The sequence below is a fragment of the Capra hircus genome, chromosome 16 (genome assembly GCF_001704415.2).
Source record: "Capra hircus breed San Clemente chromosome 16, ASM170441v1, whole genome shotgun sequence".
NCBI classification, from domain to species: domain Eukaryota; kingdom Metazoa; phylum Chordata; class Mammalia; order Artiodactyla; family Bovidae; genus Capra; species Capra hircus.
The window spans coordinates 28608059-28624019 of record NC_030823.1 but is presented as its reverse complement, the minus strand read 5'-3'; the positions used below and the strand labels follow the sequence as shown (position 1 = coordinate 28624019).

At 35.2% G+C, this 15961-nt stretch overlaps 1 protein-coding gene across 1 annotated transcript in view; it reads left to right on the top strand.

Moving 5' to 3' along the window:
* CDC42BPA (CDC42 binding protein kinase alpha) overlaps nucleotides 1-15961 on the top strand; it is a 304553-nt gene that overhangs the window by 195879 nt on the left and 92713 nt on the right. The window contains 2 exon segments of the mRNA XM_005690541.3: nucleotides 5482-5724; nucleotides 5975-6085. Of these exon segments, the coding sequence (XP_005690598.2) occupies nucleotides 5482-5724; nucleotides 5975-6085 (354 nt within the window).

The window sequence follows — 15961 nt, the reverse complement described above, 5'->3', positions numbered from 1 at the left end:
ACTTAAGAAATATTTTGGTGTATGACATTTTGTGAATGGCAATTGCGAAGAAACCTTTATATTCCTGAGGCTTCTAAGTGCAGAATCTATTGTTCTTTTGGAAAGTTAGTAATCAAAGGACTTGATTAAAAGTAAATGTTACTGAAAAAGAAATATCATGAGGAAATGAGAGAATAGTAAAAATCAACTTAGTGTCTATGGAAAAATGAAAAATATAGGTGTATTTTCACTGTGACTTGCTTATGGACATTCCTAAAAGATTGTGACAGAAGATTTCTTTAATTCTTTAATCATTTTTTTAGGTGTCAGTTTATCTTTCAAAGCATGGATGAATAAGCTAAAGTTATTTTTGTAAGAACTTTGTGATCATATAAGTATTACTATAAACATCTACAAAATTTATTAATAGCTAGGACACTGTAACACTATCCAATAGAGTATATAATATTTGAACACTAGAGAAATATAATTAAATGACACACTGTGTGTATTTTGCCTTTCATTAACAAATTTTAAAATGTTGAAACTAATACAAGCCAACACAAAAAAGAAATGAGTGGCTTATGACATAGTATAAATTGTATTCAATGATGTTGTATATAATTCATTGATAATATAGAGAAAGTACTTCTGGGGAAGACATAAGTCTTGCTGCCCATAAAGAAATGGAGATAATTAAAAATAAAACAAATAACCTTTTGCTGATGAAGCTAGTCAAAAAGATTAACAGAGAAAGCCAGGAAGGTCAAAGTGAATTGCATTAGTATATTTTTATGTTTTTCTTGAATCACTTTCAAACAGTGTCTGGTACAAATTCACATATTTTTATGGTCAATTTAATAATAATTGTAATTTATAGCAGAGGTCCTATTTGTTTTAATAATATTATTTTATTAGTGGTTATTACTGTGTGTTTAAAGGTAGGATTACTCAGCCAAACTTAGTTAACATAATAAGGATGAGCATCTGATATCTAGATTTATGGTTACTTTGTCAATTTTTAATAAGTTTTGATATTAAAAATCCTTTAGTATATTCTGAGAAGAGGGTAGTGCTAAAATGAAGTATGTATTGATAAAGAATTTTAAATGAGTTGTCTGATACCCTACAGGCAGCAGATATTCTTTTTAAGATTTTTTTCATTTCAGGCATATACAAAATAAATGTAACATTATATATGTAAATATACATAAATATGCATATATATAAAGTTATAATGTTATATAACATTATATAAGTTTTGATATAAATAATAGATGAACCTAACATCTAGCTTAAGAAATAGACCATTACCTATTTTATGGCATAGCCCTGGGTAGTCATTTCCTTCCTTTTCTCTCCACTTCCCTGGCAATGTTTTGAATTTTATGTTAATCATTCTATTAGTTAAAAAATTTGTATCACATATTAGTGTATCTCAAAACAGTATATTAGTGTTGCTTGTTTTCAAGCTTATAAAATAGTATAATTCATCAATATAACTGTTGATCATTTACTTAGTTGCTATATACACCATTATTTCAAAACCCACAATTTACTTGTCTAATTTTTTGTTTGCAGACATTTAGGTTGCTTATAATTGATAACTACTATAAATGATGCTGCTGTGAACATTCTTGAACATATATCCAAATACACACACAGACACACACACAAACACAAATAGAATAATTGGGTCATAGGCAATGTGAATATTCTATTTTTTATGATAATGTCAAATCATTTCCACTAGTTGTACCAATTTATACTCCCACCAGTAGTGCATAAGAATTTTTATATTCAGCATTGCCTCATATTAGAAATGTTATTCTTGAAAAACCTAATCTAAATTGACATTTTAGGTCTAAAATGATATTTTAGTATGGCCTTAATTTGCATTCTTTAATTACTAACAAGGTTGAATAACTCCACACATATCCTTTTATCATTTTTATTTCTTATTTTGTGAAATACTTTTTAATATCCTTCATACATTTTTCTGTTGGGTTGTTTGTCTTTTCCTTATTGGTCTGTAAGAATTCTTGAAATTCTCTGGCATGCTAATCTTTTGTCGATTATATATGTTACAGATGTCTCCCAGCTAGTGGCTTGTCTTTTCATTTTCTTTATAGGACCCTTTGAATAGCAAAAAGTTTTTAGTCTTTAAGTAGCCAAATTCATCAATCTTTATTTTTATGATTATTGCATTTGCTGGCTTAAGAAGTCTGAGGTAAAAAAACAATTCTCCTAAATTTTTATCATGACCTTTTATAAGTTTGGTCTTCATATGTAAGTTTTTAATGCATCAGCAATTTATTTTTGTGTATCATATGAGGTAAGGATCCAATTTCACTTTTTCCCATATAGCTAGCCAGCTGTTCATTTGTTAAATAGGCCCTCCTTCCCTCAGTGATGTGCAGTATCACCTCTCTCGTATATTAAATTTCCATTCATTCAACTCTCTAGTCCTTGAAGACTGTGATGGGATTTTGTTTAAAATTGCATCAAATCTATATAGAGCAATTTCAGGAGAATTGACATCATTATAATATTGAGTCTTTAAGTTCTTATCCATTATTTATTAATATCACTCTATATGCTCACAGGATTTCAAGAGCAAGGCAAGATTATTACCATTTGCATTCAGAAAGAAAACTCAAGGAGAAGGAGTCCCAAAAAACTGAATGAGGGTGTTTATACAGAGAGAGGCAGATGCTTCCTGCTTGCCCTCTATCTCTACCCACCTTTTTGAGGGTCTCCTTGGAAACCTAAAGAAAAGAATCTAGGACCCTTTGAAATATAAATGAGTCACTCCAGTGAAAAGATAAGTCCGACTCTCCAGCTCTAAAAAGAGGGTGTCTCCTTGGTTCTAGCTCTTATCTCTCTCTCAGCCCCTCCTTGAAATGTAAACACCTCAGCCCAGGAGTTGAATCTCTTTGCAGTTTTCTCACTGTCTAAATTAGTCATAAAGACTTGTTCATGTCCTAAGTTTCAGTAAAATTTGCTTAGAAAGGCCTAACTGTACAAAAACATAAAATTATTTTATCCACAAACGTTGTATATCTGTGTATCTTTAAAATATTTTAAAATGTTTCACCATAAAGTTCTATGCAGGTCTTGTTTGCCTCTCCTTAAATTTATTATCCTAAGTTTTCATATATTAAATTGTGAAAAGAAAGTGTTAGTTGCTCCGTCATGTCCAACTCTTTGCAACCCCATGGACTGCACTCCGTCAAGCTCCTCTGTCCATGGGATTTTCCAGGCAAGAATACTGGATTGGGTTGCCATGCCCTTCTCCAGGAATCTTCCTGATGCAGGGATCAAACCTGGGTCTCCTGCATTACAGGCAGAGTCTTCACCATCTGAGCCACCGTTGAAGTCCCCAGTAAATTGTACATTTAAAAATTTACTTTCTTACTGATTCTGTCCTAGCAACATTCCTAAACTCTTATTGTAGTAATATATTTGAGACTCTTTAAAGTGTTATAAAATAATGACAATTTTGTTCATTTGTTTACTGTTTTTTCTTTCCTTGTCTTACTGTATAAGCTAGGACCTCAAATATGACATTCAATAGAGGTGATGATAGCAGCCATCACTGTCTTATTCCTGATTTCACAAAAATACCTTTACTATTTTATCATTAATAATAATGTTTTCTCTAAGTTTTTGGTGAAAGTTATCTTCTTATTTTGCTAATCATTTTCATCAAAATGGGTATTGAATTTATTAAATGTTCTTTTTTTGCACAGTACTGCAACAGATTTCTAGGAATTTGTTAATACCCATTGATGGAATTATATAATTGTTCTCCTTTAATCAATTGGTTTTCTGACTTATGTTTATAGACTTTTTCTAATGTTAAAACATTTTTGCTTTTCTGGGTTAAAACTATATTACCCATATATTGTCTGCTAAATATTAATATGATAATACAGGTAGCAGTTATGTTGTATCTGTTTTAATAGCACTGTATTAAGTGCTTTATATATACATTAGATCATTTAATCTTTTACAGAACCCTATGATTTAGGTATTGGTAATAGTAGCAGCAGCAGCAGCAGCAGCAGTAGTTATAGTATTTATATAAATGGTGAGATCCCACACAAACAAGCTAAGTACATTTGTTCAAGATCATAGAGATAGAAAGTGGGGAAACTGGAATTTCAACACAGGGAGTTGAGTTCCAGAGTTCATGTTTATCCACTTTATGTATCACTAAACTTATTTGCTAATGTCATTTTTTTTAGGATTTTTAAATTTGTTTTCAAATAAGAAAACAAATCATATTTTTAAAAATTTTATATATAAAGATTATACTGGTCTCATAGAATTCACTGAGTAGCACTGCCTCTTTTTCTGTTCTCTAGAAAAATTTGTATAAGAGAAACATTTTGTTCCTTGAAACACTGGGAATCATCTGTAAAACCATCTGAGCCTGGAGATTTCTTTCAGCTGGGGGGGCGGGGGATGAGGAAATTTTGTTAGCTATTGGTTTGGTTACTTTAATTGTTATAGAACTATTCAAGCATTCTATTTCTTCTTGAAACAGTTTTGATAAATATAGTTTTGTAGGAATTTGTTCATTTCACAAGTTGAAAAGTTTATTGGCATAAAATGTTTCATTGCATCCTTTTACCTTTTTCGATTTCTTCTAGATTTGTGATTATAACCTCTTACTTTTTTCACTTCTAAATGCTCTATAAAATTGTTTTATAAACAACTTCAATAGTCTTTTTGCCTGATCATTTTAGTCTTTTGTCATTCTCATGTTTTTATAATTTCCTTTCATTTCTTCATTTTATATATAGCAATATATTAGTATCTGATAATTCTAATATCCAAATATATTGGGGTTTATTTTCATTGTTTGTAATGTTTGCTTATAGTTGTTTGCCCTTTGGGTGTTTGGGTAATCTATGGTTGTGAGCTCATATTTGTATGCTCTTAAAAAAAAATACCCTAGATTTCATTGAGACACTTTTCCTCAAAGAAGATTTGCATTTCTTTTTGTTGGGAGGCAAGTGATTCTACTGACCCAAGTCTATTTTAGCCCCTTCTAAGTTTCTCAGTTTAATTAGAGAGTTTAGCTTTTCTCTTTGCTGCTGGCCCAAGAGTTAGTCCCCCACATCAAATATAACCCTTGTTTTTATCATTTGTAATCATTTGATATAATTTTTTAAACCTTACAGATAGCCATTACATTTCACAAAATCTTTATTTTGACCATTGTATCTTTTATTTCTGTACCATTTTATTTATTTATTGAAACTAAGGTAAATCAGGTTAAATCTTTGCAGTTAGAATGTTAGCATAAGAAATTGAGAATACGAACAGAGCACCATGCTACTAGTATCTGTTCAAAAGTAATTCATTTCTTTTAATTTTATTCCAAGGTGAATAATTTTGGCTCTTCTTGGCTTCATGATAGCTAATTTGATGGCCAAATTTGGTCCCTAGGTTGCAGAATTGGTAACTTATATTCTTTTTACAAAACTGTAGGAACTAGTCCAGGCTAGTGAGCGATTAAAAAACCAATCCAAAGAGCTGAAAGACGCACACTGTCAGAGGAAACTGGCCATGCAGGAATTCATGGAGATCAATGAGCGGCTAACAGAATTGCACACCCAAAAACAGAAACTTGCTCGCCATGTCCGAGATAAGGAAGAAGAGGTGGACCTGGTGATGCAAAAAGTTGAAAGCTTAAGGCAAGAACTGCGCAGAACAGAAAGAGCCAAAAAAGAGGTTAGTAGTCAGGCAAATTTTGTAGTGGCCATGGGGTAGTGATTAAAGCTGCTTTTTCAGACTAGTGAAATAATATATATTTCATTTAATTTTTGAAAAAAGTGGTTTTTTTAGTTTGGTAATGTTATTTAACATGAATTTCAACATTTGAGTTATCTCCGTATTGCAAGGTAAATTCTCGTGGGGAAAACATTTTATTAGAGAAACAATTATAATCATGAAATCGGCTTTTTTCATTTTCCTTTAAAAGCTGGAAGTTCGTACAGAAGCTGTGGCTGCTGAAGCATCTAAAGACAGGAAATTGCGTGAACAGAGTGAGCACTATTCTAAGCAACTGGAGAATGAACTAGAGGGACTGAAGGTAACTTTTGATTTCATATTTATCAAGTTGAATTAAATTTCTCCCCTTTATGCTTAACAGGATTACTAGTCGTGTGTTCCTTTTGGTATGGAGTAAAAACTAGTTATCCTTCAAACATAGTATTCTTAATTCTCATCAGTAGGAAGCTGGTGTAGACTTCATAATCATGCTGCAAGGAAAGGGAAGACTGTGTTTAGTGGGGAAATCTGTTAGGAAGGAGTTAAAATATTTATGAAGGTCTGCATACCTGGATGAGATACATTCGTAATCTCATGGGAGGCATGGTTAGATGTCTTAGACCCTCTGTCCTGTCTACACATGGACATCACCAAATGGTCAATACCAAAATCAGATTGATTATATTGTTTGCAGCCAAAGATAGAGAAGCTCTATACAGTCAGCAAAAACAAGACCGGGAGCTGACTGAGGCTCAGATCATGAACTCCTTATTGCCAGATACAGACTTAAATTGAAAAAAGTAGGGAAAACCACTAGACCATTCAGGCATGACCTAAATCAAATACCTTAAGAGTGTACAGTGGAAGTGACAAATAGATTCAAGGGATTAACGCTGATACACAGAGTGCCTAAAGAACTATGGACAGAGGTTCGTGACATACAGGAGGCAGTAATCAAGACCATCCCCAAGAAAAAGAAATGTAAAAAGGCAAAATGGTTGTCTGATGAGGCCTTACAAATAGCTGAGAAAAGAAGAGAAGCTAAAGGCAAAGGAGAAAAGGAAAGATATACCCAACTGAATGTAGAGTTCCAAGAACAGCAAGGAGAGATAAGAAAGCCTTCCTTAGTAATCAATGCAAAGAAATAGAGGAAAACAATAGAATGGGAAAGACTAGAGATCTCTTCAAGAAAATTAGAGATACCAAGGGAACATTTCATGCAAAGATGAGCACAACAAAGGACAGAAACAGTATGGACCTAACAGAAGCAGAAGATATTAGGAGGTGGCAAGAATACACAGAAGAACGATACAAAAAAGCATCTTCACAACCCAGATAACCGTGATGGTGTGATCATTTACCTAGAGCCAGACATCCTGAAATGTGAAGTCACGTGGGCCTTAGGAAGCATCACTACAAACAAAAATAGTGAAGGTGATGGAATTCCAGTTGAGCTATTGCAAATCCTAAAAGATGATGCTGTGAAAGTGCTTCACTCAATATGCCAGCAAATTTGGAAAATTCAGCGGTAGCCACAGGACTGGAAAAGGTCAGTTTTCATTCCAATCCCAAAGAAAGGCCATGCCAATGAATGTTCAAACTACTGCACAATTACACTCATCTCACACAGTAGCAAAATAATGCTCAAAATTCTCCAAGCCAGGCTTTAACCATATGTGAACCATGAACTTCCAGACGGTCAAGCTGGATTTAGAAAAGGCAGAGGAACCAGAGATCAAATTGCTGACATGCGCTGGATCATCAGAAAAGCATGAGAGTTCCAGAAAAACATCTATTTTTGCTTTATTGACGGCACCAAAGGCTTTGACTGTGTAGATCACAACAAACTGTGAAAATTTCTTAAAGAGATGGTGATCCCAGACCACCTGATCTGCCTCCTGAGAAATCTGTATGCAGGTCAACAAGCAACAGTTAGAACTGGACATGGAACAACAGAATGGTTCCAGATAGGGAAAGGGGTACGTCAAGGCTGTATATTGTCACCTACTTATTTAACTTATATACAGAGTACATCATGAGAAATGCAGATCTGGATGAAGCATAAGCTGGAATCAAGATTGCCAGGAGAAATATCAATAGCCTCAGATATGCAGATGACACCACCCTTATGGCATTTTCACCATATGAAAGTGGTGAAATTTCACACTTATGAAAGTAAAGAACTAAAGAACCTCTTGATGAAAGTGAAAGAGGACAGTGAAGAACTTGGCTTAAAGCCCAACATTCAGAAAACTAAGATGGCGTGTGGTCCCATCACTTCTTGGCAAATATATGGGGAAACAATGAAAACAGTGAGAGACTTTGTTTTTGTGCTCCAAAATCACTGCAGATGGTGACTGCAGCCATGAAATTAAAAGATGCTTGCCCCTTGGAGGACAAGCTGTGACCAACCTAGATAGCATATTAAAAAGCAGAAACATTACTTTATCAACAAAGGTCCGTCTAGTCAAAGCTATGGTTTTTCCAGTGGTCATGAATGGATGTGAGAGTTGGACTGTGAAGAAAACTAGCACAGAATTGATGCTTTTGAACACTGTGGTGTTGGAGAAGACTCTTGAGAGTCCCTTGGACAGCAAGGAAATCCAACCAGTCCCCCCTAAAGGAAATCAGTCCAGAATATTCATTGGAAGGACTGATGTTGAAGCTGAAACTCCAATACTTTGGCCACCTGATGTGAAGAACTGACTCCTTGGGAAAGACCCTGATGCTGGGAAAGGTTGAAGGTGGGAAGAGAAGGGGATGACAGAGGATGAGATGGTTGGATGGCATCACCAACTTGATGGACATGAGTTTGAGTAGGCTCTGGGAGTTGGTGATGGACAGGAAAGCCTGGCATGCTGCAGCCCACGGGGTCGTAAACAGTCAGACACAATTGAGCAACTCAACTGAACTGAAACATCTCAACAGAAGTGCTTAGGAAGGGAAATCCTTGTGCCAGTTCTAGAGCTGGACTATCTGGTTTTAAAGCCTGGCTTCATCAGTTACTTGCTGTTTAATGCTGGGCAAAACATTTAGTCTCTTTGGACTTTAATTTTCTCATTTGTAAAACCCTATATCATTGGTTTTACACAAGGAGTATATATATATGTATGTAAGCTTCTACATTGCATGTGCTCAGTTACTAATAGCTATAATAATGTTATGTATGTCAAAGTGAGAGAATTAGTATCAAATGGATATCATATTTCTATAACACTAAATTATAATATGAATATGATATCTGCCTTTTCCTGACTCTGACCTTTGCATATCCCATTTCTTCAGCATTGTCTGCCAGCCACCACCTCCACATACTCCTTGCATGCCTAGTCTAGTATCTTATTCATCCAACAAATAAAAGAATTAAGTTGAATGTCATCTGAGGAAGTTTAAGTATTCCTTATTCTGTGGTGCTTTAGAATTTTGTTAATAAATTTACAATAGCTCTTATTATAATTACTTATTCACAAAATGTCTCCCCATCTAAACTATGACTTAGTTTATTGAAAGCATAGGCTGGTATATTATTATCCTGGCACAGGACCAAATTTTTAATACTTGTTTAATAAGTGTGTTAAATCAGTGTATGAATGATGTGGTAGAATTGGCTAGAACTTGCTTTTTCTCTGAAAACTGAATAATAGTGGTTGCAAATAAGTTTTCTCTGCTTTAAATACAAGTATGAACTAGATTTTTTTTCTTGCTTTGGGGATGGGTTTCTCTTGTTTTGTTTTGATTAACTGTGATTCCCTGGTCTTGTTTAGCTTTCTAAATTAGAAATATTTCTTCCATAAAAATCTAGACTTCTAGAACAGAATTAGTGTATTTGAAGTCATTACATTACCATCTCAAATAACTTTCAGTCAGGGATGGCTTTGTTTCCAGCACTATTTTAGATGCTTTTGTTAAAAACCAGGATCAGAAGGTGCAAACCAGAAGAAATCTTAGAGATTATTTGCATTTGAGAAAAGTGAAACTCAGAAGAGTTCAGGATTTACAGTCTTAAATGACAGAGTACAATTTAAACCCAGGTTTTCTAATTCTAAGTACCATTCTATCTGCTTGTTTCCTTTTTTTTCTCCTTTACTAATCACTGCTGCATTGAAGACTTCCAATCACATATACTAACCTACTGATCAAGCACTCATAATCTCTTGTATCTTTTAAAAATTTGTGGTAATAATAAAACTACCCAATAAATTAGTTAACACGTTCGAAATACTTAGCCCATGGCCTGGGACAAAGTAAAGACTCGGTAATTGTTAGCTATGATTATTATCATAATTTTAGGATATTATTATTATATTTAGGATTATTATCATTTCTTTAAGATATTTCTTTAAGATATTCTAAAAGTGGAAATGTCTTGATTTAAAGGTATATACATGTAAATTTTGAAACTTACTTTGGCCCCTTTAAAAGGTTATAGGAATCTTTACTGCATTGAGAATACTTTTCAATAGAATTGAAGAGAGAGAAAGTTCTTGAGTAAATGTTAGAAACTGTAGCACCCCATTTCCAAAAATGGACAGAAGATAAATAAGGATACAGATGTCTAACAACACATATATAGAACCCTCCTCCCAACAACAGCAGAATACATATTCTTCTCAAGTGTGATTGACACATTGTCTAGGATAGATCAGATATTAGGCCACAAAATAAATCTCAATAAATGTAAAATGACTGAAATCACACAAAGTATCTACTCCAATTTCACCATAGAATGAAGCTAGAAATCAGTATCATAAGGAAAACTGGAATGTTAAAATATGTGCCAATTAAGCAAGGCACTCTTAACCAACCCCTGGGTCAAGTGAAGAAATCACAAGGAAAATTAGAAAATGCTAATAAAATGAAAATACCACGTGGGATGCAGCAGAGGCAGTGCTCAGAGGCAAATGTGTAGCTATAAATGCTTCTATTAAAAAGTAAGAATCTCAAATCAGTAACCCAACTTTATATCTTACAGAACTAGAAAAAGAAGAGCAAAGGAAACAAAGCTAGCAGAAGGAAGGAAATAAAGATTAGAGCAGAGTTCAATAAAACGAGAAGAGAACAATAATAAAGAGAATGAAACCAAAGTTGATTCTTTGAAAGATCAGCAAAGTTGACAAACCTTTAACTAGACTTGACAGAGAGAGGGAGGAAGGGAGGAAGCAAGTAACTAACATCAGAAGTGAAAGTGGATGTTGCTACCTATCATCAAAAAGCAGAAGGATTATAAGAGAATACTCTGAACAACTCTGTGCCAACAAAGTAATCTAGATGAAATGGATAGATCGAGAAGCATGCAGATTATCTAAATGCAAGATAAAATATAAAGTCTCAACAGACTTATAACAGGCAAAGAGAATGAATTGGGTAATAAGAAACCTCCTGTCAAAGAAAAGCTCAGGACCAGATAAGTTCACTAGTGAACTGAACCAAACTTTTAAGGAAGAATTAATACCAGTTCCTCTTAAACTCTTCCACAAAATATAAGAATAAGGAACACTTCCTAATTCATTCCCTAAGGCCAACACTGCTGTAATCCCAAAACCACATGAATAATGTAAGAAGAAAATTACAGACCAGTATTCCTAGTGAATATAGATACGTGAATTCTCAACAAGATACCAATAGACCGAATCCAAAGTCATATTAAAAAGCTTATAAACCATGGCAAAGTGGGGTTTATCCCAGGAATGCAAGAGTGGTTAAATGTAAGAAAATAAATCAATATAATAAATCACATTAAAAGAAACAAAGTGAGCAGGGGGAACACATGGTTATCTTAATCTCACAAAATGCAACACTCTTTCCTGATAAAAACTCTCAGAAAGGTAAGAATAGTATGGAATGTACTTAACATGAGAAAAGGCATTTATGAAAAACCCACAGCTAACATCATACTCAATGATGAATGATTAAAAAAAATTTTCCCTTAGATTAGGAATGAGACAAGGATGCCCATTTTCACCATTGCAATTTAACATTATGCTAGTGGTTCTAGCCAGAGGAATTAGACAAGAAAAAGAAATAGAAGTCATCCAACCTGGGAATGAAGAAGTAAAACTATTTGCAGATCATAGGATCCCATATTTTAAAACTTTAGAGAATACTACCAGTTTCCAATCTAGCGTGTAAGAACTTTAGAAATCACCACTTTGTTCTAATACCAAGTAAAAGGCTGAACAAGTTGAAAAATCAACAGTTCTTAGACTTGAAAGAAAAGTTCAATTCAGTTCAGTTCAGTCCCTCAGTCGTGTCCAACTATTTGCGACCCCATGAATTGCAGCATGCCAAGCCTTCCTGTCTATCACCAACTCCCAGAGTTCACTCAAATTCATGTCCATCGAGTCGATGATGCCACCCAGCCATCTCATCCTCTGTCATCCCCTTCTCCTGCCCCCAATCCCTCCCAGCATCAGAGTCTTTTCCAGTGAGTCAACTCTTCACATGAGGTGGCCAAAGTACTGGAGTTTCAGCTTTAGCATCAGTCCTTCTAAAGAACACCCAGGACTGATCTCCTTTAGAATGGACTGGTTGGATCTCCTTGCTGTCCAAGGGACTCTCAAGAGTCTTCTCCAACACCACAGTTCAAAAGCATCAATTCATCAGCACTCAGCCTTCTTCACAGTCCAACTCTCACATCCATACATGACTGCTGGAAAAACCATAGCCTTGACTAGACAGACCTTTGTTGGCAAAGTAATGTCTCTGCTTTTCAATATGCTGTCTAGGCTGGTTATAACTTATCTTCCAAGGAATAAGCATTGTTTAATTTCATGGCTGCAGTCACCATCTGCAGTGATTTTGGAGCCCCCCAAAATAAATTCTGACACTGTGTAAGAAAAGTAGTATCACAGAATGAACTCCTACCCTGCAAGTTGGAGAGAGTGACACGCAGATCAAAAGAATCACAACTTAGGAGAGCAGGAACCCTTGTAGGAAAGCAGTGCAGTGCAGGGAAGCATGAACTGTACTTGAAAAATTGCTGGTGGCTCAGCGCAGACAAGTCTGAGATACAAAAACTCCAGGGGACCCTCATCACTGGGGAGCACTCATGGTTTCATCAGCTTTACATCCTAGAGCTCTGCCAGGTTTTTACAGTGAGTGTCAGAGGAAAATACCCCTTGTACTAACAATAGGGATAGCAGTTGTCAAATGTACTGGAGCAGTCTGTCCTTGTTAACAAGGTGTGTCTTCAACTAGAACCTAACTTGCTAAGGTTTTATCAGACCTAACTAACTTAAGAGAAGGGAAATAACCCATCCCAGCCCACTGTAGTCACCCTGTCCAAACAGGTAAATGGGGGAGAGTAGCTGACAAGGTTGTCTTTAGTTCACAGGCCAGAAGCCCAGGCTCAATAACATACTGATATCTAATCTTAGAGTTCTAGAACACTTCCCCTCTCCACACAACTTCCACCACATTACTAAGCCTATTTACAGCAGTTCCTTTTACTCAGTACAGCATGGTGACCTAACAATGAAAAATTACACACAAAAGTCAAAAAACAGTTACAATAGAGCAAACATCAGAACCACACTCAGGGTTGTTGAAATGGTCAGACCAGGAATTGAAAACAGCTCTGATGGATAAGATAAAAGACTTTAATGAAACTATGATAACGTTAATCAAAAGAAAGTGGGAGTAGCTATATTAATTTCAAACAGGGTGATATTCGGAGAGGGGAAAGTTTTTAGAAGTAAAGAAAGGCATTGTTTGTCACCAAGAAGACCTGGCATACTTAACATGTACGTGCGTAACAATATAGCATCAAAATGCATGTGGTAAAAATGAACAGAAGTGCAGAACTTCAAAAAGAGATAAATTCACTGTCATAGTTGGGAACTTCAGCACCCCTCTATCAGAAATTAACAGATCCAGAAGGTATAAAATCAGTAAGTACACAGCTGAATTCAACATCATCATCAATCATATGGGTATAAGGACATCTATGGGGCTTCCCACCAGTCCATTCTGAAGGAGATCAGCCCTGGGTATTCTTTGGAGGGAATGATGCTAAAGCTGAAACTCCAATACTTTGGCCACCTCATGCAAAGAGTTAACTCATTGGAAAAGACTCTGATGCTGGGAGGGATTGGGGGCAGGAGGAGAAGGGGACGACAGAGGATGAGATGGCTGGATGGCATCACCAACTCGACGGACATGAGTTTGAGTGAACTCCGGGAGTTGGTGATGGACAGGGAGGCCTGGCGTGCTGCGCTTCATGGGGTCGCAAAGAGTCGGACACGACTGAGCGACTGAACGGAACTGAATTGAACTGATGGGGCTTCCCTGGTGGCTCAGAAGGTAAAGCGTCTGCCTGCAACACAGGAGACCTGGGTTCGATCCCTGGGTTGGAAAGTTCCCCTGGAGGAAGAAATGGCAACCCACTCCAATACTCTTGCCTGGAGAATCCCATGGACAGAGGAGCCTGGTGGGCTACAGTCCATGGGATGGCAAAGAGTTGGACACAACTGAGCGACTTCACTTTTATAGATCAACAACAGCAGAATACACATTCTTCTCAAGCTTACATGGGATATCCACCAAGATGGACCACATTCTAAGCCATACCATAACAAATCTTTAACATATTTAAAAAAAATAGGAATCATACATTGTCTGCTCTCAGACCACAGTGGAATCAGACTAGATGTCAGTAACGAAAAGATAGCTGGAAAATTCCAAAATACTTGGGAATAAGACACCACCCTTATAAATAAAATGAGTCAAAGAAAATATCTCATGAGAAACTTAAAAATATTTTAAACTAAATGAAAATGAAAGCACAACTTATCAAACTTTGGCAGATGTAGTAGAAGCAGTACTTAGAGGGAAATTTGTAGCATTGAATGCATATATTAGAAAAGAAGAAAGATCTAACATTAATCATCTTAGCTTCTACCTTAGGATACTAAAAGGGGGGGTCCCTTTATCTATATTTGAGAGAAATCATATTAAGTTTTCTAGCATGAAGTATTCTTATATTCTGGGAATAAGTTGCTTATATAATAGTTGAATTTCAGTACAGCAGTAGGTTACAAATGTTAACATTTTGTTTAAAAATTTTTATGTTAAATTTGCATTGAGATGAGTCTGATTATATTATTATTGTGGTTTTTGTCCAGATTTTGTTTCAGAAATTTGAAAACCTTATATAAATTTAATAATTCCACTGGAAACTTGAAAAGAAGGGGAATTACCTATCAGTATAACTTACATCATTTTGTATACTTATAATTACCTTAAAAATTTTTTCTTTTCTGTGGTAAATTTTTTGCAAAGAATATGTTTAGTCAATGTTTTGCCTGCTGTGCTTTTTGCTAGATTTTTAAACTTTGGTTGTAAAATAAAACACATAGAAAGATAAAAAGAAAAGAGAGAGAGAACACTAATACCAGAAATGAAAGACAGGACATCACTATGCAACTCATGTACATTAAAATGCTAATAAAGAAATACTATGGACAATTAATTATTTGCCTACAAATTTGATAACCTAGCAGAAATCGACCAACTCCTTGAAAGACACAGCTGCCATAACTAGACTAAGAAGAAGTAAATAATATGAAAAGGCTCTGCTTGTTAAAGAAACTGAGTCAATAATTAATAACCTTCGAGAGCAGAAAGCATCAGGCCCAGATGTGTTCACTGGTGAATTATACAAGACATTTTAGGAAGAAATCACACCAATCCTCTACAATCACTTTCAGAAGATAGAACTAGAGGAAATACCTCCTAACTCATTCTATGATACCAGAATTACATTAATACCAAAACCAGACAAAGTACAAGAAAACAAAGCCACAGACTAACATGCGTCATAGACATAGATGGAGAAGTCCTCAACAAAATATTAGCAAGTTGAATCCAACAATATATAAAAATAATTATACACCACAGCCAAATGGGCTTTTATCCCATATATGTATGCAAGGCTGCTTCAACCTTTAAAAGTCAATTAATGTAATGCATCATTGATTTGATAAAAAATCACATGACTATATCAGAAGCTACAGAAAAAACATCTGACAAACTCCAGTACCCATTCATGATAAAAACTCAGTAAACTAGGGATGGGGGGGACTACTCAACTTGACAAAGTATCTATCAAAAATCCTACAGATAACATGATATTTAATGAAAGAAGCTTGAAAATTTTCACTAAGATCAAGAAGAAAACAAAGATTTTTTTCCTCTCACG